Source organism: Gekko japonicus, unplaced genomic scaffold (assembly GCF_001447785.1).
Source record: "Gekko japonicus isolate JY-2015 unplaced genomic scaffold, Gekko_japonicus_V1.1 scaffold1494, whole genome shotgun sequence".
Lineage (NCBI taxonomy): Eukaryota > Metazoa > Chordata > Lepidosauria > Squamata > Gekkonidae > Gekko > Gekko japonicus.
In genome coordinates, this window is record NW_015164231.1 from 326104 (window position 1) to 351185 (window position 25082).

The following is a 25082-nucleotide window of genomic DNA, read 5'->3' on the forward strand; positions in this document are numbered from 1 at the left end:
TTTGTCTGGGGAATTGCATTACCTCAGGCGTTAGTATCCCACTCGCGTCTTTGCCGGAGTTACTCACTGTTACGTCGGGGGTGGCATCTGCCTGAGAAGCACAGCTCGCTCTGGTTCCTTGTGCGCAAGGGATCTCCATGCATAAATCTGAGCGCGTGTGCGGGCTTATGGAAGCGGCGACAGCCGCCCTGCAGCCTCTCCCGGTCTCCTCCGGGGCCTGTGATTTATGCGCTCATTTTAAAATGGCGCCCGCCTCGTGTTCAGGAGGTGGAGATTGGTGGCGCTTTTTGGCCCATTTCTCCTTAGAGTCTGCGGTGCGCGCTGTGGAAGAGGGGGAGGGAGAACCCTCTTTTTCTCTCCTAGGCTCTTCTTGTGCCGGCATGAGGACATCTCCCCGTTCTGAGCCCGAAAAGAATCCGTCTGAGTCCTCCCGATCCGACATGCCCCGGTCGGAGCGTCGGTGGGGGAATTGAAGTAGAGGATTGAAGTAAAGGTGAAACGAAAATAGAGATCGGGCGGGGAGAGAGTGAGGATAAAATAAAGGCAAAAAGGAGGAATGAAAAGAGCAGAAAATTGGCTAGGTAGCAAGGTTTTTTGGAAGTAAAAGGCACGAGTGCTAAAGAAGGTCTGCGCTCCCTTTAGAGGCAGGAACGAAACTGGAACTAAGGAGCAAGCCACCTAGAGGGCAGGAAGTGAAGTTTGGTTCCTGCCTCCCTAAGGAAGGGGTTGGAAACACCCAACAAGATGTCCTCCGCTCAGTGGGAGAACAATCCATTCTGTACTTTGCCACAACTCACTGCTGTCTCCTATGGATCCAAGGCAAAGGTCTGCAGCACAATCACAGCAGAAGCAGTGTTGCTCTTGCAGCCCGGACCTCTGGGGCACTTACAACTTCCTAGTTAGGCTGAGAAGAAAATTGGTATGAAACAGAAGGCAAGTCATTAACCAACTGAAAGTGGCAGGCCATTGTAAAACTTGACAGTGAAGTGTACTAGATGTAACAGCAGGGAAAGTTGTTTATGTAAAGAAGGTGATATGAAGTTCTATATCTCGATACTATTAGTGTAGATGTCTGAATACGGCCACACAAAGATCCAAGGGGTCAGCGGCCACCTTGTACTCCACCTTTGCAGTTCCAGCTGGGCCCCCCAGAGCCAGGAAAAGGCCTCCGATGCAAGGAGGGAAGGGGGTTCACTCCACCTTGTTCTTCCTCCAGTTTGGTGTAGTGGTTAGGATAGCTGGAATGCAGCCCCAATTTAAAACTGGCTTTAAAAATACCCAGAAAATACCAGTAAGGTATTTTTTCGGCTCGGTTTATGTCGAATACACACTCCGCGTTGGATTCAGGAAAGGTTCACAATCTGTGACAATTTCTGCAAGCCTAGGGAGCAGGGAGAAGGTCCAACCTTGGATAGGCCAGCTACTTGTCGGGGCAGTTCAGGGGTGGGGATCCCACTCCCAACCTTTGGGGGGCACCATTGGTGCCAGCACCAGAGATGAGGAGTTTGGGAGTGCTCCTGGATCCCTCCCTTACAATGGAGGCCCAGGTAGCAGCACTGCTAAGTTGGCCTTTTACCACCTTAGGCTGATTAGGCAGATGGTTCCCTTCCTCGACCGTACTGAACTGGCTACAGTGATCCATGCGATGGTCACCTCGAGACTACACTACTGTAACACTCTCTACATGGGGCTGCCCTTGTCGCAGATTCGGAAGCTGCAGCTAGTGCAGAATGCCGCGGCCAGGCTGTTGATGGGCCTCCCCAGGTGGGAGCACATCCAGCCTGTGCTGAGGACACTGCACTGGCTGCCAATAGCATACCAAATCCACTCCAAGGTGCTGGTTCTTACCGTTAAAGCCCTATATGGCCGGGGTCCAACATACCTACGGGACTGCCTTTCCCCGTTCATACCCCAGAGAGCACTACGGTCTGGGTCTCAAAATCAGTTGACCCTCCCTGGCCTGAGGAAGGCCAGGCTAGCTACTACCAGGGCCGGGGCCTTTTCAGTGGTGCCCCCTACCTGGTGGAACGAGCTCCTGGAGGAGATCAGGGCCCTGTGGGACCTTTCACAGTTCCGCAGGGCCTGCAAGACGGAGCTCTTCCACCAAGCATTTAATTAGGGACCATCGCTGTCGTAGAACCCTGGCTCGTGGTTTTATCATCAAGCCCTGGACCGTGGCTTTAACATCGAGCCGATGCCATAAGAAATTCTGAGCAGAAGAACATCTGAGAAGATCTGGGAAGGGGTAATTCATCTTGAAAATGACCATCTAAGTTAATCTTTTAACTGTTGCCAGCACCTTGTGTTTGTATTTTATCTGTCGTATTTTAAATAATTGTATGATTTTAACAGTATTTATGTTTGTATGGAAGCCGCCCTGAGCCTGCTTTGTGATAAATAAATAAATACTTGGCATCCTGACCCCAACATGTTTTCTCTGTAGTAGCTGCCTTTAATGCCAGAGTAATATTTGTCCAATTCCAATGTAGCACCATGGCTTTCATCAGTGCTCTAAATATGCTGCTAAGCACATTCCATCCTAAGCATCTATTGTTCACCATAACAGATTTTATACTCTAACAACCCTTCAGATGCTGCTCACCCAAAGTGGTCAAAGTATCAAGACTGGAAAGATTTAACTGTAGCACACTGTGTAATCGGAAACAGATGATACATTACCTTTCTCTGAGTGACATACGATTTAACACAGGAGTTGAAGAATATTTTTGCAATGATGGCGGAGCTGAATGCCAACCTGAATGGAACTGCCTATATGAGACATCAGCACTGTTTGAAAAACCATCAAAGTCTTTCACACGATGTGCCCTGATAATCTGTCAGAAACACAAAAATGCTAGCATTATATTTAAAGATATACATCATGTTCACTTCCTTGCTTATGTCAGAATATTAACTATAGGTCAGTGGAAATTAATATTAATACAGATCATTTTTGTCATTGTTTTGCCTATCATACCACAGCATCAGCAGAAATAACAAAACTACTAATCCAGAGATGTCCCTTTCTCTTCCCACTTCAAACTGAATAACCTCCCACTGGCCCTAGCAAACCTGTTCACATTCAAAGTTGGCTCAAGCAGTGAAAAGTGTGGTTTTCAACACAACATCAGCACATGCTGTGGGAGAGAACGGTGGGAGTAAAAAGCTTCTCTCGGAAGGGTGATGATACAGGATGTTGCACCATTTGTAGCAAATAGGATGTTAAGTTACCTATCACAACCACAGCTGCTCATTTACAAAGCAACCACCTGTTTCTATCTGGCATAACTGACAAACTATGATTAACAAATGTGGAGTGTATTCTATCAGGAAAAGAGTCTTTGCTAAGAAGCATGCAAGAGTGTTCACCTACTTCCCCAGTGGGCGCCCTCCAGGAGTTGGCCAAAGTGCTGTTGGATGTGGTGCTGGAGATTCCTAGACTGATCGTTCTGGGAGACTTCAACATTCATGCTGAAAATGCCTCATCAGGACTGTCTCGGGATTTTATAGCTTCTTTGACAGCCTTGGGTCTCTATCAAATTGCAACTGGTTCAATGCACGAAAGAGGTCACACCCTGGACTTAATATTTTGCACTGAGCCTTGAATTAAGGTTTGGTTTCAGGGCTGGAGATTCACCCTGAACCATGGTCCAATCACTACCTACTCAAAGCCATAAGAGGAGGCCCAGTTAAAATGGTTCACCCACAGAGGCTCATGAATCCTACCAGATTCCAGAATGTCTTGGGGAATTTTAGGATTCCAAACATGTGTACTGTTGAGGCTGCAGTGGAAACATAGAACATGAAGCTCCTTGAAGCTATCTACAAGGGTGCCCCTCATTGACCTCTCCTGCCCATGGGATGAAATCCAGGCCCATGGTATACCACAGAGCTGGGTGATCTGAATGTGGTTGGGAGATGTCTAGAATGGTACTGACAGAGAACTTGTACTGAATCTGAAAGATTGTGCTGACAGTGGCAAAGAAAGGTTACTTCTCAACTATTATAGTATCAGCTAGTTCACATTCATCCCAACTATTCAAGGTAGCTCAGCATTTGCTGCTGCCTAAATCTGAGCTTCTAATGTCCCAGGAACAATTAGTTGTGATACATTTGCCAGGTTTTTTCCTGATAAAACACTGAGAATATGTTTTGATCTGGATGTCAGTTATAACACAGGTTCTCCAGAAGAAATACACCACCTGGGCTACTTATGAATCATTTTGACCCAGTTTCCATGATGCATGTGGACAAGATCCTAGGATCAGTGAAGGCCACTATTTGTTCCCAGGATCCTTGCCCAACCTGGCTGATAAGTTCATATAAGGACCACATCAACAAACCCTTAACATCTATTATAAACCAGTCAGGGCACTCAAAGAGGCAGTTAACCACTACTTTAAAAAACATCCCCTCAGAAAAATGAATTATCGCCCAGTGTCTAATTTACCCTTTCTGGGTAAAGTGATTGAGACAACAGTAGCGAACTAACTCCAAGTCTTTTTGGATAACTCATCTGCTCTAGGCCCTTTTCAGTCTGTTTTCAGGTCAAGCTACAGGACAGAGATGGCTCTTCTAGCTTTATTTGATGACCTCCATCTGAGTGCAGACAAAGGCCAAGCCTCTCTGTTGTTCTTACTGGATTTATCTGTAGATCATGCCATCTTGTTGAGGTGCCTAGAGACAGAAGTAGGTATCAGGGGATGTGCGGTGAACTGGTTAAAATCATTCCTCTTGGATCTGACTTAAAGGGTTGCTATTGAAAACCAGTCCATCAGTGCGGGGTTCCACAGGGTGCAGTTCTACCCCAACACTTTTTAAATATCGATGTAAAACACTTAGGACAAATCAGTCATTGCTTTGAGGTTGGTTTTCATCAATATGCTGATGAAATTCAGCTCTATATCTCTTTATCCAAATCTCCTGGTGATGTGGTAGAGTGTCAGCTAGTGCTGCCATGTAATGGAATCTGGAGGGAGTGCTCGGCCTCCTCATCTTCTCACTCTCCGTTCAAACCCCGCGTCTCTGCTGTCTATGTTATCTGGCTAGTGGCCTTGAAGGGTTGCCTCTGCCTAGTATGCTTTTCCCGTTGGGAACATAACTGCTGCTTTTAGCCCGCGCTCACAGGTGCTTGCTTATTGGGCTTAACACGTCAGGGGGTATGGTTTGAAGGGGGTATAATTGTAACCACCATTTTGGTACCCGTCATTCCTGACACGAGAGTTCATGGTGTCTCCAGTACTAACCTCAACAAACAGAAACCTATGTAGGAACGTTGTTGAGTGTTTGATTGGGAAGCCTGACATAGAGGTCCTGAATCAGTGCTTTGCCATAGTGGTTAATGGGCTAAAAGTCAACAAATTGAATTAAACCTAGAAAATACAGAAGTAGTGCTGGTTGGGAAGGCAGAGGCCTTGAAGGAATTGTTCTCCCCACTTTTGATGGCATTCAGCTGACCCTTGCTGACTCAGTTAAAAGTCTTGGGGTCATCCTGGATCCAGCTCCATGGAGAAGCAAGTCAATGCAGCTGCAAACTCAGCCTAGCCCATAAAATGCCTACATACCTTGAAACACCTGACCGGGCCATCTGGATCCACACCACAGTAACATCAAAACTAGACCACTGTAATGCTCTATACATTGGTCTCCCCTCAGAATCAATTCGGAAACTCCCAACTGGTTCAGAATGCTGCAGCTCAACTATTAATGGGAGCTAGATGAGGCCTATTTGTTACAAAGCTAAATTTAAGTACTGGCTATCACATATAAAGCCTTTCATAGTCTCGACCCCTCTTATTTACAGGACCACCTATCTCTCTATGTTCCGCCACAACAAATCCATTCATGTAACAGGGGTTTCTGCAAGTATGAACCTGCAAATGGGCAAAACCAACAACTGCACGTACACGTGCTTTCTCCTTTGAGGCTCCCACCTTGTGGAATGGCCTGCCCAAAAAAAGTCACGAAAGCTCCCACTCTTCTAACCTTCCACAAACTATGCAAAACTGAAATATTCAAGAGGGCTTTTCTGCACAGGTAATATGTCTGCACAGTACAAACTAGTTTCACAAACTTACTTGGATAAATGATTGGGACTTGTGGTCTTTACTGCTGTATACAACATTTTATAAGTAGGATCATATTATGTAATTTCTGTACTGGATAATATGTCATGTTAATACTTATGCTATGCTCCTGTTTTTTCTGGTGGTTCCAGTCTCCTAATATCTTAATGAATTAGTTATTGAATACTAGGAAAAAGGATCATTGTGGAAATAAATACAACGGCCTCTAGAAAGAGGCTCTGGGCGGGTGCCCCGTCCTTGGACACTCAGTGTCAATTTGCTGTGGAAACCTCAACAGGGTATAATGACACTGAGTCCACCATTTTCTCCAGAGGAACTGATCTCTGCTACCTAAAGAACAGTTGTAATTTTGAGTCATCTCCAGCCTTCACCTGGAGATTGGCAATGATGGTTCCCCAGAAGGGAATAGTTGGTTTGGAGGGTGGAGTCTATGGCTTTGTACCTGTCTGAGGTCCCACGCCTCCTGAAATCTCACCCTCTCCAGGCTCCATCCCTCACATCTCCAGGAATTTCCCACCTGGAGTTGGCAACCCTCTCTCCTTCCCAGCCAATCATCAACCTACCTTTATTTCCCCCTCACTCTTCAGCTTTCCACCCCCCACACACACCTGCAGCCTTTCCCGTGCTCTGAAGCCCTGACTGCTACGTCACATTGGCTGTCATACGGGGGCTACCTCAGCAGCATATAAGGATACAGAGCCCACCATTTTCTCCAGGGGAACTGATCTCTGCCGTCTGGAAAGCAATTGTAAGACTGAGTGATCTCCAGCCCTGACCTGGAGATTGGACACATTTTACCTCAGAAGAGCAAAACTGGTTAGAATGTTAGAGGCAAAAGCCAATCAAGTCACATATGCATACGACCTCTGTGTTCTGAGGCAGAGGCCAATGAGGCTGCATATGCAAATAACATCTCTGTTCTGACTGGCTATGGGGGGGGGGAGAATCTGCAAAATGTTTAGAATGTTGGAGGCAGGACTCAGGCAAAGCAGCCAGTGAATAGGGAGACCCTCTGATAGACAGATCAGAGAGCGAACTGATTTTGGAACGTGTGGAATGTTCTAGAGAAGTGCCACTACCATTCAGCTTTTATTTATAAGGGAGATTTCCATTTAGTTGATTGTACTCACTCATCATGTTAAGCCACCTTTAGGTCATGTGAGAAAGATGGACAATAAATTACAAATAAATACCACATGATAATCCCTGGAATCAGACTTACTTTGCTATCAATTGACCCAGGTCTACCAGAGCAGGAAAACTTAGAGCATTTTGCATCAGATGAGGCTTGAAACAGGTATATGTAGCTAAACATTGCAAGTTACCAACACTCTGAGACATGGCATGAACATTTAAAACAAAACTTGCTTCTGGGAATATGGTATAAAATGTCTCCATCTCTGTGGGTGGCACAACAATGCAAAATATGCCAGAAAGGAGATTATAGTAAGCGTTGAAAGTACATAATAGGAAGCTTCATATCTAGATTTACTCAGTTTCACCTACTTAATCATGCAGTCTCCTATTCAGCACTTACTTTAGCATTCTTGGGTCTGTAACTGCCAAGAAGGGTAGGATCTGTAAAAAAAATAAAAATAAACAAAAATAATTTTATTGCAAGTTCTGGCCAGAAAGAATTATTTCTGCTATATTTATTATGCTCCTCCATAAAACCTTCTTTCAAATAAATCCAAAAGCAGTTTACAAAGGAGTACCATTATCACTACTTTAACTGCCAGCACTGAGAACAGTGACATCTTTGATTAACACCTAATGTTAATAAGAAGTGAGAACATAAACTGATATTTAGGTAGTCAGCTAAACTATAAATTATGATATAATTAGTTATTCAGACCAATGCAGCACTTACTGAATAAGGAAACAGTTCTGCTAAGCAAGAAGCCTTGGGATAAAATAGGATTCTTCCACTGAAACACCACTGCTTGTAAATAGTTTTTATATATTGTTCCTCAGTGGTTTTGGTTTTTTTGGCTCATCTTGTTTGTTGGTTGCCTTCTACTCTTCAAAGAGAGCTCTGTTTTTTAAGCTTTCATTAAAGGGTGTCCTTAAAGGGAGCATCATATGGGAAATGAACAGTACACTCTGGGTGGAAGTAACCCAGAGCAGATTCTAACGATCAACAAATAAAGCTATGCTTAACTTGTATTGTACTTGTTTACTCAATATTTCTATCCCACTTCCTGGCCAAAGCAACATCTTCAGAAGCAGCTTGCAAAGTGTGTGTGTGTAAAACTTCTATCCCACTTCCTGGCTAAAGCAACATCTTCAGAAGCAGCTTGCAAAATGTGTGTGTGTGTGTGTGTGTGTGTGTGTGTGTAAAAAACTTCACACAGCCCTGCACAGAGCTAAAGCCCTCAGTTCACAACAGACAGCACTCTACAAGGTAGGATTAACAAAAACAGTAATAGATCTACTGGAACACACAGCTAACAACCAAGAGTTCTGAAGAATGCAATTAGAGGCTCTGTTTCATGCTAATTATAGTAATGCAGGTGACAAACTGCACATTACATATAACACACGATCACCTCAGGAACATGCAGCTATCACAGCAGCTATGAGTTTATGGAATCTCACAGCTGCTGAATAGCTGCAAATTCTTACGGTGATCACATTACACATAACATGTAGTCTGACCCTGAGAACCACTGCACCACTGCAGCATGGCCTCATCCCCTGCTACCAGGTAACATCATGTGATCAAATGAGAAAAGTCCACGCCCCAGCTCTTTCATACATCAATGTGGTCCAGAGCAGAGCTGCAACAGGAAAGAGCAGAACTGTACCATAGACTCCTCCTAAATACCTGTGCTTGTGTCTTTCATTGGAATGATTTCTACACATTCTTGTGTAACATCCACCTCTCTATCAACTCCACTAATAAAGACTGCAAACTGTGCTGTTAGGTTTCTTTTTTTAAAAGAACCTGTTAGAAATGGAGAGGGGGATCTCTCCAAGTGAAATAATGTGTTCATTTCAGACTGGCCAAATCCACTCAGTGCTAGTGATAATGAAACATTTAAAAAAGCAAAGGGGAAGGGTTACTGTGAAGAAAGGCGGGAGAGGATAGAGGGGATTGTGTTGAACTGGAGCATATGGAACTATAAACGTATTTTTAAATACTTAGCCATCTACATCCACTCATTAAACAATGGAATCCAATCCAAGTGTTGTAATTCCTAATCAAGGTCTTTTTGAAAGAAAATAAAATCCCAGAGACACAGAGAAAACTAATTAAAAAAAGAAATTTAGAATGAGCCAACATAATTTCCTTTTAATTCCCCCTTCCCCAACACATCTCTTTCCCATGCCCCTTCCTTTCTTTTAATGTGTGTGTGTGTGTGTGTGTGTGTGTGACCACAGACAACCTATATTGATCAGTAAACAGCAGAGCAGGGCAGTCTCAACATAAATTGGTTTACTTATGTAAAAAGGTTTACTCAAACACAGCAATCACTGAAACTGATTCTTCCACAGATGGTCTTCAAAGAAAAGTGCTCACCCCCAAGATCATTGCTGTATAATAACTGAGGCCTCGTTCTTGGTCAAACCATAGGGACTATGATTAAAAAAATCATTTTAAATTATGTACTAATGCCAAAGATTTCCAAGTATTACAGTACCTTAATTACACATGAACAAAACATCTACTGCAAGACAACACTGAATAGAAGCATAACTACTTTCAACACAGCTTTCCACTAATAGAGTCTAGTTTTAATCCATGGATTACTGGAAGCAACAGAGCAGATAATCCAAGGGGTGTAAATGGGAAATAAGAGATCATAGGCTCAGTAAGAATTCCTGAAAGCACAGCCAGTAGTACAAACTGATTTTAAAGGGGAACAGTGTTGTATTTTTATGTCACACAAAAGACATGAGACAGATTTCTAGATTGTAGAGAGCAGGACAAAAGGATTTTGGGAACACCCAAAATATTCCCCATCCAAATTATTCTAGTATTTATAAAAGTATGTTGTGTTGCATCTGAGAATACCATAAACTAGATACTGTTTCCAAACCAAAGGCATTTCATGAACTAGATGAATCCGAGACTTAATTCTGAACCTTTAGGAGATATAAAGCATATACACGTACATGTATTTTCTATACTAAGAAATTACTTGCCATAGAGTGTCCCAGACCAAGCTTCTTTAATATTCTCCCTAGGACGACACCAAACGTGAACTTCAGGTGAGGGAGTCAGAGCCTCAATCTAGAAATGAAATAATTTCTTAAGTGGTCACTGTATGAAGTTATCTATATAATCACTGGAAGAATCAAGGCATTACATTTTAGACCAGGGGTGGCCGAACTTGCTTAATGTAACAGCCACACAAAATAAAGGTCAGATGTTTGAGAGCCGCAAGACATGAACAAATATGACACAAACATTTTTATTGAAAAATATGCAAATTTGCTTTTTATTAACATTAGACTGTGTGAAAGAGCCGCATGCGGCTTCCGAACTGTAGTTTGGCCACCCCTCTTTTAGACACTAACACAACTTTAGAAAGTGGGGAGAAGTCCTCTAGACACAATGAAAACTGGGGAAAAATTTGCCCCCGCATGTTTCTATAATTTATACTATACTTGTCACACAGGTACTGTGCTGTTATGGATCACCCCAGAAAATACTATTTATTTTAGTATCTTGCCTTGTTTTAGACTGACTTCATAAAGCTGAATGCTGATTAAACCATATTCCATTTAATAATATACAGCTACTTCCAAAGGGAAGTACGGCTATTATCCTGGCCACTGAAACAAAAGAAGCATGCATAATTTAAACAAAAGCATTAATGAAATAAAAGGTTTTTGTCAGTTGCCAATATCAACAAAGAATTCAACTTAATTTTACATTTAAATCAGCACTTGGAAGAGAAGAAGTAGCCACGACGAAGAAGAGTTGAATGAAAGGTTACTTAAAATGGAAAAGCAAGGCTTGATTTAGGCTTAAACTGGAACTGCTGCAGAGAACACATACTTGTCGAATTACAAATGGAGGTCTGTCTGTCTCTTTTCTGAATTCAAATGGGCCTAGGTTTAGATGGGCAAGGCGTTGTCTGACTTGCACAAGCTCACACATGCGCCTTTTTGTATATGGAGATGGAGATCGAGAGAGAGAGGCTATAGTGGGCTGCTCATAACTTCTGGTTGCTAAGAACTGTTTGTTTCTCTCAGGTGAAGGAGTATTCTTTTTTGGTGACCTTGTCTGAGGTGCTCCATTTTGAGGTGAGTGATGTTGACAATCCAAATTATCCTGAATTGAAGAGAGGAAATGTTTGAAGAGAGGAAACTGAACAGAGGAAATGTTTGAGATGTTCTCATTACAATAATTTTATCATGCTTTCAATATATTCATTTGTTCTTTTTGACAAAGTATCCAGAGCTCACTCCCAGACCACACACCCTTCCATAGTTTCAGCTCAGTCTTCCCCTTCTATTCTTCTCTTCAACCCAACACTCTTGCTGTGCTGCACTGCAATGTCTATCATTCCCTGCCTAAAAGAAAGAAGTGTGCTGCTGTTTCTCTTCCTCAAACAGCAGATGAATATTGAGTATGCAGAGTCAATCCCTCTGCATCCACTACTACTACGACCCAAGACTACATACAGTACAGAGGGAAATGGTCCAAGTAAACATATTTCATTTTAAGTGCTTAATTTTATTCTTATTTTTATTTACGTGTGCCGTAGACAGTATTTTAACAATTTTTATCCTTTATTATTGTACTTGAAAAATATCACATCCAAATATTAAATCCTCTGATCACAGGATTTTGTGTTTGCCAGATATTTCAGATTCAAATCACCTATTCTTTCATACTCAAACTACCTTTTATTGAATATTTTTCAAAATGTAAATCGGGTTTTCAATAAACTTTAAAAAGAGTTTCAAACCAAAAGCAACAGTTTAACAGCAGCATAAATTTAGTTATCAATACTGAATCTAGACATTAAATCCCAAATAATTAAATTGCACTAACCTGTTTTCGATTTTTTTCTGAATTTAACAGGCTTTCAGAAATGAGACAACTTGTATAAAACTTCAATCTTGGATCAATTCCCTAAAACAGATACAATAATTGAACATCAAGCTCCAACTGGAGAGATAAAGAGTATCAGAGAAATAAATGTCACCTCCTTCAACAAGCCATGCCTAATTTTAACAGTTTCCTTTGTTAATTTCAACCTTTAACAGAGATAATTAGAAAAGACAGAGCAGCATTGGTAAATGTCAAGACGACAACATTTGCATTTCTGACAATTCAATTACTGATGATTATATTGCTTTTGTACAACAATCAGAGTGGTGTTTATTACAAGACATTGCCTTGTCAAAATCATTTTTAAATACTTTTCATGGCATGTTACTACTAAGTAAAAGTCAAATCATGCTATATAACTTTCACTTATATCAGATTCACATATCTTTATGGAAAATTTGGTTTCCAAAGAAAGTATTTGTTCTGTATTTGTACATCATCTGTTTGTGGAGAAAAGAAGATACTTAAACCACATTCCCTTCACCCACTATTCTAAAACAATCAGCCCTCACAGCATTAAAAGTTGCATCGTATCTATAAAAGAAAATAATAAACGATGCCCATCCCTAGCTCTTAGAAAGAACATCAATAAATTCAGAGTTCTCAGCAATGGGCATTTCCCTTCCTCTAATTAGGAGGGAACATGTTCAATGGGAGAGAACATTTGCTGTGAGGGTAGGGAAGACAATATAAGATCTATCATTTGCTGGGGCATTGTCCCTCCTCTATTCTTGATCTGTGGGAAAGATAAAGATACTTGTCAGATACTCTTTCATTCTATCTTACCTTTTATTTACCTACACATTTTTCTAGCAGACAATTCTCACTGATACCATATGTAACAAATTGCAATAAGGATGATGAATCAATAGAAGAAACTTGTGCTGTTGAAGTATTTAAAAGCTCTACCAACTGATCATTCACCTGGAAGTATCAGTATATCTAATCCCCAACATGGCATAATCTGTGTATTCATGGCTTTGGGGGGGGGGGGGTGGAAAAAGAGATGCCTTAACTCTCGAAACTGAAGTTTTCAATCTGCATACTGAAAACTCATGAACTTTTAAACATTTGAAAAAGAATTTTGCTGAAGAGGTTCTGGAACTCTGTTCCAGTGTGTTTCCCCAGAAAAAAAATCCTTGTGTGTATTCTTAAAGACAGAGATTGGAGCCACAAACAGAAAATACATATCTTTCTACAACCCATGAAAAGTCCCAGGTTTTCAGAAAAACCTGAAATCAAAAAATTAACCCTCCCCCCCAAATAACAGAAGCAGCACCTATACCTTTAAGAAATGAATGCCTTCTCAGGGGCCATTGTGGGGATTGTTAGGCAACAATAGTATTGCCAGCCTTCAGGTCTTGGTATCTGTCAGCCATTTCTAGGGTTGCTTTGGCCTTTGATGGAGGACTCATCAGGGCTAGGCCCACCAGCAACCACTAGGCGACTTGATACCATATGACTTGCATGACTTAAGTCATGCATAGTAAGCCCAGCTGCTTACTATGGTTCAACAGTAACCACTCCACAAAAGTCAGTATGGTGTAGTAGTTAGAGGAATTACCACTCTGCCATGGAAGCTCATTGAGTAGCCTTGGGGCAGTTGCAAATTCTCAGCATAATTTACCACAGGGTTGTAGTGAGAAAAAAACGGAGGATATAAGCCACTTTGTGTCCTTATTGTAGAGAAAAGTGGGGGTATAAACGATTAAATAATAAATATAGCTGAAGGGGGGGGGGATAAACCTAGTTTGGATGATAGGTGGGAAGGAGAAAAGGATGCAGGGAAAGATAAGAATATGGGGGTTGCCAGGAGACAGAAATGAGGAAATAACGTGGGGAGGGTGATACAGGGGAAAGTGAGGTGCCTCTGCAAGACTTTGTAGAGAACCATACCAGTGGGCCCAACCAAGCAGCTGGCAGATAGGAGCTGCCAAGGTAGGGAAGGAGGGAAAGCTGAATATGGAGGTTGACAGGTCTATGAGATGGACAGAAGAAGCAAAAGGCTATGGGGCTTTTAGGGAAGGTAAAGAAAAAGTAATGGGGGGGGGGAGGAATGAGATCTCCCCCATAGGACATTGTGGGTTCCCCACTTGTAAAACTTAAATGCAAAGTCATTGAACAGGGTATAAATAAAGTATGTTAATTTATTAAAATCAGCTTCTTTACCGAGGACTAAAAGGTAGAGAATACACATCTATCTATCTGAATGAGACAAGAGTCCTCCAAAGAAAACTGCACAGACACAAACAGGCAGGCTTGCAATGGGAGGGCTGAGACATGGGCCTCAGAAGAGAAAGCAGGTCAAGTTAAGATGACCCACATTTAGAAATCCAACTAATATTTGTGTCTTAATAATTGCAAGTTTAACTGTGCAGTCCTGAACAGAGATGTATCCTTCTAAGCTTACTGTTTTCAATGGACATTTAAGGATAGGTGTCTGCTGAGGACTGCACTGTAACCACCGAATCATCTTTCAAAAATCAATTTCACTTAATGTAGTTCTACAGCTGTTTTGAGATTATATATTGTTACTGCTGTGCACTTACCATAAAACCATAGGTCCTTTTCATTAAAACGTCACGAACTAAACCATGTAGTCCATGAGCAACTTTAGGGTCAGGGAAAAGGAAATCTCTTGTATTTTCTTCATATGTAGCTAAAATTTCTCCCACTGGAAGTAACAGTGATATATTTTATTAGAAAACTTATCTCTTTTTTAAAACTATATATAGGAAAAGAAGAGTACAATCCAGCCAGTGCTAAACATTTTTACGTTCCATTCACAATAAGAGAGTTAATACATCCTTAACTCTTTCCCACTGAAATCAGTGTGGCCAGTGAAGAAATTCTGCTGCACACTAATCATAAGAAGCTGCTTTAGTCTGAGCACTGATCCAGCTATCTAGTGTTCCCTGCTCAAAATGGAAGTGGCTCGCCAAGATGCCAAGTTGGGAAGGATCTTTTTTCATTCCTATTAGCCAGCATCCTTTAATTAGAAACACCGACTGAATCTAGGACATTCTGCATGTAAAATATGGTACCTTCAATACTAGGGATAGCCTTCTTCAGAGAGTCTAACAACAATGCACATCATGGCTAAGATGCCACTCATTTCCTCACCTCTTGTTCATTTTGAAAAATGTGTTCCCCTTAAATCTTTGCTTGATAGCACTTTTTGGCTTTGTGTGTGTAAGGGTTACATTTGCAATATATATAGTGCTGAATATTTATATCACAAAGCAAAATTGGGATTTTTAAGTGCTGATTTGCAAGATTATATATACACACATTTATACAAAGAAGATATCTATTTTGATTGTGACACTACTGAAAAAACAAAATAAATTTATTTAGAAAGAATTAAAAAAACCACAAGTTCATCAGGGTTTTTTTCCAGCGTTTAAACAAATTTTCCTACTTCACAATCACATCCTTAATCTTCAAGAGAACAACACCAACTAAGGGATTTGGGGGGATATTTTTAAAAACAAAAATATATCCACAAATGTGAAAAAATGAGGTTTGTGTTCTGAAATTAACATAATTGATTATTAGCAATGTCTGTGCAAAGCATGGAGTTTGCAGGCAACAACTGACTAATTAAGTCCCAGGTTGCAGCTGAGTAATAAGAACTGGCAGTTCTGTTATAATTTTTTTACATTACATATTTTAAAGTCACTATTCAGCTGCAACATAAACTCCCAAAGCACCTAATGTTTAAAATGTGATTCAAAATCCCACAATTAATCAAATAAAAAAATCAATTACTTGGTGTCAACCAAAAAACAAACACCTAATTGTAGCAGCACAGTATAAACTAGTTATCCTAAAAACCTCAATCAATCAAAAGGTTTTCTGAAAGCATGCAAAATTTGGGCCACTTGGCCCTCCGGACGGATGCCACAACAGGTAATGAATGGCCTCCTCTTTGCCAACAGACTAACCTCAGATCGTTATGACATTCAGAATGGAGCCCCATCATATATTCTAAGAGAACAGAGAGGATACATGCAGGAAAAAAAATGTTCTCAAAAATGTAAATGTATCTTTCTATTAAAATTTATTGATAGACAGCAACTTTTACAACATCTCCAAACCATTTTCCTTCATGAAAGTCAAGTTGGTCTTTTCATCTTCCTAAGTAATAAGCGGAACCAATTAACAATGTAGATTTAGGTGGGTAGCTGTGTTGGTCTGAAGTCGCAGAACAAAGTTTGAGTCCAGTGTCACCTTTAAGACCAATAAAGTTTTATTTAAGGTATATGCTTTCATGAAGAAGTGTGCTTGCATATTGAAAGCTTATACCTTGAACAACACTTTGTAGGTTTTAAAGATGCCACTAGACTCAAACTTTGTTCAATTAACAATGTGTGCTATGATAGAGGGGGCAGAAAGTCGCAGCGTTTGAGCGGACGACTGATTTTAATCAGTACAATGTCAGACTGTTAAGGTGTTAGGGCGAATAAACTTCTAAAGACGTAAGCGAACTTTTACAAAACATAAACAATATCTTATCGGGCTGAAAAGATGGCGGTGAAAGCGAAGCTTCAACAAGGAACTGCCAGCCCAACATGTCCGGTTTCCAAACCGGAAGTGAACTTTGACTTTGCAAGCATGCTGGATATTGCATTGCGACCTCTGGTGGCTTAGATGACTAACATCAGCAAGACCTTGGAGTCTTTACAAAAATAGCTAAAAGAATCCAATAAAAGAACAGAAGAAGTTGAAAACAAGACTAAAGCAATTGACCAAGGACAGAAGTTGTGGAAAAAGAAAGATCTTCAGATAAAACTCAACTGTTGCAGCTACAAATGGAACAATCTTCATACGTTTTGAGATTTCAAGGCGTACCAGAAGACAAATCTGAGAACCTAAAAGAAATCCTTAGTGAAGCGCTTGCACCAGTGACAGGCATTGAGGTGGAAGTACTACAAAGTGAAATGGATATGATCTACCGGACATATTCAGAATTTATTAAAAAAAAAAACCTGCCTGGTGAAATATACGTCAGATTCTCTAAGGCCCCAGTCACACGGGCCAGATAACACGGGGGGGAGGCGTGGCTGTTTGCCCCCCGAGCAAAATAATGTGTGGTAGCCCAATCAGACGGTCCCCCGAGTCTTCGCGCTTAGGCTATTAGCGAGTGATCACATGGTGATGCTGGAGTGTGGCAAAGCGGCGGCGCAGCAAGCTTTTCGCGTTTGTGCACATGCGCAGTTCCACGGAGCAGCACTGATTTCAGTTACGTGTTTGTGCACAGGCGCTTACGAAAAACTGGTTTGCAACGGGACCTGGACGGACGCCGGATGCCACGGGATACTAGCCTTCCTGCAATCAGACGCCCGCCCCTGCCCCGCATTTTCCGGATACTAGTACACTTTCTGCAGTACTTTTTTACTGTGCATCTTCGGCGGGACGCCACGGGTTGGCCACGGGTGTGCTACACTTCCCAGATGTTGCAGTGTGATCGCACCCTGAAAATCCGCCTGACATTCGTGCCTTTAGCGCAGCAAATCCTCCATGTGAACGGGACCTAAGAGATCTATAAGAGATGCAATATTGAAAGCAACATCTGGGACTACACTGAAAATCAAAGAAGAAGACATCAGAATACTAAAAGACATTCCATTTGAGATAAGGAAGAAGAGAAAACAATACAAGAATTTAACCACCTATATACGGGAAAATTCCACGACCTACCGATGGATACTACCTGAAGGCTTGATGTTCAACTACTAAGGCAAAAAAGAAAAGATTGACTCTTTTACCAAAGTGAAACAGTTTTTGAAAAGACATCAGGAACCCAAAAAGGATACAAAGAACACAGAGGAAGAAGGAGAAGGAGAACTGGACAGTTTGCATGGCTTGGAAAGCCACGAAACATCTGCAGATAGCAGCTCAGAAGTAGAATCTGAATCAGAATTGGGAGCAGCAGCACCCAAACCTCCCTGAGACGATAAAAGCAAGAAGAGAGGAGGGAAATGCAGAAAACAGCTTAAACTTTAGAAGAAATGTTTATATATTAGATTACATAATCTTGCATTGTCAATAATTTTAAATTTTTGCATCAAAATAACAGAATAGAATTTTTATTCTTAACTTGAAAAGGAGAAAAGCTTTGACTTAAGATATTAATTATTATCATATATGGTTGTTGTATAGCTGTAATTTTAGTTAGAGTGTAGTTTCGTAGGTTTTATGTAGAAAATAAATTTAAAAAAACAATGTGCTATGATTCTATACATTGTTTTTCACATTTATAGCCCGCCCTTCCCACAAGTGGGCTCAGGGTAGGTAACAACATTTCAGCAGTACAATAAATAATTAAAATATTAAAATACCATCATATGCATTAAAATGGTGATCACAACCCAAGAATAAAAAATTAGCGGTTGCGAGAGGTTCTCCTGTCCCATTGGTGACACATAAATAATGGCCAGCAGTTGTTAGATGGGCGACAAGAACCTCAGGGAGGCCATACGTGAACATCTGCTGCCTCAGCCAAAGGCCTGGTGGAAGAACTCTGTCTCACAGGCCCAGCAGAATTGAAGAAGATCCCGCAGGGGCCTGATCTCAATGGGGAGCATGTTCCACCAGGCAGGGGACAGGGCAGAGAAAGCCCTGGCCCTGGTCGAGGCAATACGGACATCTTTTGGGCCGGGGACTATCAGGAGATGTTGATCCATAGAGTGTAATGCTCTTCAGGGCATATATGGGAAGAGGCAGTCCCTCAGGTATGTTGGTCCCAGGCCATGTAAGGCTTGAAAGGTTATTACCAACACCTTGAAGCAGATCTGGAACCCAACCGGTAGCCGATGCAATTAGCGGAGCACCTGCCAAATGTGAGCCCGCACAGGTGTTGCCATCAGCAGGTGCACTGCCACATTTTGCACCAGCTGTAATTTCCGGGTCAGCCTCAAGGGTAAGCCTGCATAGAGCAAGTTGCAGTGATCAAGCCTGGACAGGACCATTGCATGGGTCACTGTAGCCAAGTCCTGGGGGGAAAGATAGGGTCTCAGTAGCCTAATCTGCCCGAGATGGAAGAAGGTAGATCGGGCAACTGCAGTAACCTGAGCCTCCACAGAAAGAGAAGCATCCAGTGTTACTCCCAGGCTCCTCACTTTCTGGGCTGGCATCAGAAGTGCCCCTTCCAGCACAGGGAGATTAATACCCATATCCCCACCCCTCCAACTCAGGTACAGGACCTCTGTCTTCAATGGATTAAGCTTCAACCAACTCTGCCTCATTCATCCAGCCACAGCCTCCAAAGCCTCGGCCAGATTGTCAGGGGCAGAGGACGTATGGCCATCCAGTAACAGACAGAGCTGGGTGTCACCTGCATACTAATGGTAACCCAGCCCATATCTCCAGACTAACTGGGCAAGGAGGTGCATATAGATGTTTGTTAACATTGACGAGAGGATAGCCCCCTGTGGCACTCCACATTCCAGTGGGTATTGTGAAGAGACCCTCTCGTCATCAAGGAAAACTTGCAGTTGGTTGGCCCCTGCTCTCTCAACCACCTTACCCAGGAACAGTAAATTCAACACTGGGCGGTAGTTGGCCAGGACCGTAAAGTCCAGTTATGATTTTTTCAGGAGCAGACAAACTATCACCTCCTTCAAAGCCCATGAGAAAGTCCCAGTAGAGAGGGACAAGTTGATGATTTCTCCAATAGGGACCTGAATGCTCTTCCCGCAGGCCTTCACTAGCCAGGAAGGGCAAAGGTCAAGGAGACAGGTAGTAGGCCTCAGTACTGCCAGGATCCTGTCAGCTTCCTCCTGGGAGAGTCTGCTGAAGTGGTTCAATACTGGACCCGAAGACAAAGGGCTTCCAGTTCCCTTACTGTCTCAATTGTGGTCAGGAGGTCATCGCAGACTGTCATGATCTTATCTGAAAAATAACTCGCAAATGCCTCACAGCCAATAGACAATTCCCTACTGCTTGGTCTGCCCTGCAGCAGAGTTGTAATAGACCGAATAATTCTACATAATTGGGTCAGGCGCAAACTCGCAGGTGCAACGAGGCCACATAGAAATCTTTCTTCACGACCTTCACCACCATCTCATAGGCTTTCAGAAGCATCCTATAGGATGTTCGTGACAGTTCATCACGAGCACACCGCCACCTTTGCTCTAGCCGTCTTAGCTCTTGCTTCACCCTCAACAGTTCTGAGGTATACCAAGGTGCTGCTTTGGTACAAGGGCGTAGAGGGCACCGGGGGGGCGATCTCGTTGATGGCTTCAGAGAGCCAGTATTCCCAGTCATCCACCAGCTTGTCCAACAATGATCCATGACTGTGAACACTCTATTAACACAGTGATACTGATAATTAGTTGCTGAAAAGCTATGCCATTTGTATGTGAAGAATAAAAAAGAAATTTCTCTGTAATAAGCAAACATTTTATTTACCTATGGAACTGCATAATGTATGAAGACACTAATACAATACCTGGAGGAGCAGTCTGTATTAAGTCAACCACTACTATTTCATCTAGAAAGAAGGAAAAACTATCATCAAAAGTTATTCTGATATGCAAACGGAAATAGTAACTTTCTCTACCTTAAACAAAAATGGTTTGAACAGTTCTGATGATTCAGTGATAAGCAAATGGATAGTTTTTACGTTGTAAAAGTCAAATTTGACAGTAGATGCTCTGACACATAATAGACTTGTAGCTGGGGCTGGGTACACCATAAATCAGCCAATCCATTCTTGAAGTAAATCTGTGAACATATGCAGACAGTTTATGTCAAGTCAGACCATTAGTCCATCTACTCAACATTGTCAGATCTGACTGGTAGAGGGTCTCCATGGTCTTGGGCATCGGAAAGATCCTTCCATCACTTAATAAGTTTGATTCTTTTAAGCAGAGATGATAAGGACTGAAGCCAGGACCCTGTACAATTGCAATTGGGCCAGGGCCACTCTAGGTTTCTTCTTGTCTTATTTATGTTCCCCTGCCAGGCACAGCCCAAAAAGAAAAAAAGCAATATACTGCCTGCATATGCCAAGATATCACACAAAAGAGTCAAACCTGGACACAAAAAGGTAGTGTTTGAGCCACAGAGGAGAAGATTCCCTTTACTGCAGAGCACATTCCAAGCTCTCCAGGAGTAAGCCTGAGACATGAGAATCATAACACGTTTGAAGTTTGAGGGTCAGTTTGTCATTCCATTTTTGTATTACAATGTGTTAAAGCTTAATGTGCGAGAACTTTGCCTACTGGGCTGCTATGTATGGTTTGCAATTCTGCACAATGATTTCTGTTGAAAACCCTTTTTTAGACAGAGGACAAATGCATCAAATGCAGTGCATAAATTCCCATATTTATTGGCACATATAAATCATAAACCTGCAAGATGCTGATGGGCAGGTTACACTACCTCTACAAAAGTCTGATTTTGTAATCGTCACCTTCAAATCGAATTTGATTCAGGCAAATCTTAGCAATCATGATGGGTGAAAAACAAGGTACCTGAGATTCTTTTAACTTGCATCTTATGCTATCCCTTAACCTTTTCTGCTCTCACATTTTTAAACTTTCTCTCTCTTATTCAGCAACCACAATTTGCTAGGAACATGTTGCATGTTAGAATTATCTGACAAATAATGAATGTCTGTATGGATGACAAGATACAGCATTTTCCCTATGGAACACATGGCTCTCTATGATCAGGATAATTCTACATGGTCTTACCAAAAACCTTTGTCAGTTGTTTTTTATTATGAAAACAAATACAAACTTGATTTACAGCTCAATCCTATGCATGTTTACTGAGAAGTTAGTCCCACTGAATTCAATGGGACTAACTCCCAAATAAGTGTACGTAGGACTGCAACCTTAGATCTTTTCTGAAACAACTGAGAAAGTCAGGGTGACTTTGTAGCACACTGGATAATCACCCTTTAATCACATTCTTGCTCTTAAAAATAATCTTCCAGCTTCTTCCCTAATCTCCCATTGGCTTTTCATACTATACATTTTAAAGTAATTTGGTGCATCAAATATAATAGAGATAAAAAATGGGGGGAACCTACATTCAAATAGTTCAACAAGGTCTCCAGGATCAATTACATCAGTGTATACCTAAAATGAAAGTTTAAGAAAATAAAATGCAACCACTTAGCCAGAATTATCTCAAGGACATAGGAAAATATTTCATTCCAATAATTAGAACAAAAAAGAAGCTATTTATCACTAATAAGGGCAAAGCTGAGGACAGATATACATAAGCTAATGATGAAAGAGAATTTTTTTCTCAGATTTTCTCCCCCAATTTAAGTATACGTCCCTCAGCTTAAACTAAGTATAAATAAACAATATACACATGTGCAGCTTGATGATAGTCCCAATGACACGAAAAAACCTCATTCATTATGAAATACTACCTGCTGCTCTTCATCAGTCATTTTACAGGTTACTCGCTGAAGGAAATTAAGGCGAGATCATCAACTTGCTTTTAAAATTAATGAGAAAACACTCTTCAGGCCTGATCCTGTGCAGTGCTATCACGGCACATTGCTGACACACCACTGTCGCATCATGAGTCAACCGCATGGGGAACTGTTTCCATCACCATTGCACCGTCATAGAGAACCGTTTGGGAAATGACAGATAATGCAGGGCAGGAAAGGGCTCGCACACGTATTGTCCTAAAGCCTTCTCCAGCCACCCTCAAACCAATTACATCATTATAAAATACAGACAGACAGACTCTGATCCAAAGATCAACACACTCAGACTCAGACACTGACCTCCCATGAAGATGAGCTTCCTCTGCTCAGTTTGATGGTGAAGACAGCCACGCACAACTAATGAAAATGCATACACACTGCTGACCTTAACGTTTGAGTCACTGGGGAAGGCCTCACTTAGGCACTTTGTGATAAAGTATTACAAACTGTAATTTACAGTGCTATGTAGAAACTCCAAGAGCAGGACATAGCATGCCACTAGAGCTGTTAACAATACTGTTCTGAGTGCCTCTACAGTGGATTCACAGTGGGATTTTTTAGAATGTTTTTCAACATTTTATGCAGTAAGTCATCTATGCTGCTCATGGTCTAACTGCTCATGGTATATGAAGACGTAAGCAGTGACTCATGAAAGCTCATACCCTGCCACATATTTTCTTAGTCTCTAAGGTGCTACTGGACTCTTCCTCTTTTCTATCGCTACAGACATATTAACGTGGCTACCCATCATGGGCTGTGATTACACACACTAAGGGTGCGGTCAGACGGCATGCTGGAAGCAGTTTAAATTGCTCCGTCCCGATGCATTTTTTTTAACCTGGAGAATCGTGATCACGCTCACCTCCTAACCTCGTGGTTCCGGATCGCTGCACAGCCACATCGCTCCCTGCCATCCACACACAGGAGTGTGCGCCGGTGGTTTTTTTCTTCTTCTCTCAGTTTGGGCATGCGCACAGGCGGCCATCTGTAGAATTCCACTTCAACCCAACTGCTGTAACACTTCCCTTTAAACTTTTACCCCGAAACAGGCCTCCGTGCAGCGCCATAGCTAGGGATTTGGGGGGAAGGGGGCCGAGGGGGGGGCGGCAGCTAACCCAGCCCATCTTGTGATCCACACTGGAAGAAGGCGCACGCATCGGATCATGCCCTCCTTGGGTCTCCTCTCCTCTTCCAAGCCCGACCTCCAGGTCACTCGGCTGCGGTGCATGTGTATGCAGGGAAGTTGGGGGAAATGTTGTGCATTCTTTCTCTCACACACACACACTGGGGAGGGGGCACATCCTCATGGGCATGCGCAGTGGCTCCCTAACAAAGGCAATTGAGGGAGTGTTCCCAAAGCCCCACAAGAACTCCCCGGCGGCCGGTGCATCCACCCGCTCAACTCCCTCCTGGCTTTCCCCGGAGGGATCATTGTTTCACAAGTGCCCGGAAGTCTGAGCGTGTAAGGAGCTGGCAGGCTGGGCTCCATTGTCAGGGCGGGAGGGGGGGTGTCCCCACTCAGCAGCCCTCCCCTCTAACCTCCCGGCAGCAGCAAGGACAGCCGGGGCAGCAGCAGGCAGCATGGCATCACTGGCTGCTGGACTGAGAGGGCAGTGACGGTGGGGGGGGGAGCCAAGGACGGGGAGGGGCCCGTACAAACCACGGGCCTGCCTCTGTATGATCCTGAACTCGTCTAAACAACAGAACTAGGCACTATTTAAACATTGCTTTTAATAATGTGGGAGCGGAGCTTCGCCTGTGCGCATATCACAGACGCTACATAAAATGGCAGGTGAAGAGCGGAAGCCTTGGGCTTCCGAGCAGAAGGGGCTCGACACCGCAGGAGCGATCAGACGTCAGAAAAGTGCAGCTAGAACTGGAGAATCAGGAAAACACCACCTGGGGACCTGGTAACAAAATACTCTGTTTTAAAGGGGGTTTGAGCCAGAAAGCGATGGCTGGGGACGGTGCGCAGATGATGGGTGTGTGAACGTGGATATAAAATCCGTTACTGAAGCGTGCCAAAAGCTAAATGGCCCGTCTGAATGCACCCTAAATAATGCACTTTCAATTCACTTTCAGTGCTCTTTTCAACTGGATTTTACTGTGTGAACTGAAAATCCAGTTGGAAAATGCACTAAAAGTGGATTGAAGTGCATTATTTAGTGTGTGTGATCACAGCCATGGTCTAGTGAGGAACTTAGTGAAAGTCCACTCAGTGGGGCTTACTCCCAAGAAAGGACTGCACTGTAAACTGCCCAAATAAAGAAAATATTAGTGAGAAGATACTCTGCATATGTACACTGTATATATCTACACATTCCACCAACTAGGATCTGGGAGACCCAGGTTCAAATCCCTACTGTATGATGGAAGCTTGCTGGGTGAGCTTGGACCAGTCACACTCTCAGCCTAACCTACTTCAGAAAGTTATTATGTGGATACAATGAAGTAGGGAAGAATA

At 42.4% G+C, this 25082-nt stretch overlaps 1 protein-coding gene across 1 annotated transcript in view; it reads right to left on the reverse strand.

Annotated features, from left to right (window-relative positions):
- SPATA6 (spermatogenesis associated 6) overlaps positions 1-25082 on the reverse strand; it is a 52358-nt gene that overhangs the window by 23135 nt on the left and 4141 nt on the right. The window contains exons 3-10 of the mRNA XM_015408591.1: positions 22202-22250; positions 20612-20653; positions 14706-14830; positions 12097-12177; positions 11095-11370; positions 10236-10323; positions 7624-7664; positions 2680-2834 (exon numbers count right to left, since the gene is read on the reverse strand). Of these exons, the coding sequence (XP_015264077.1) occupies positions 2680-2834; positions 7624-7664; positions 10236-10323; positions 11095-11370; positions 12097-12177; positions 14706-14830; positions 20612-20653; positions 22202-22250 (857 nt within the window). The remainder of the gene's footprint in view (positions 1-2679; positions 2835-7623; positions 7665-10235; positions 10324-11094; positions 11371-12096; positions 12178-14705; positions 14831-20611; positions 20654-22201; positions 22251-25082) is intronic.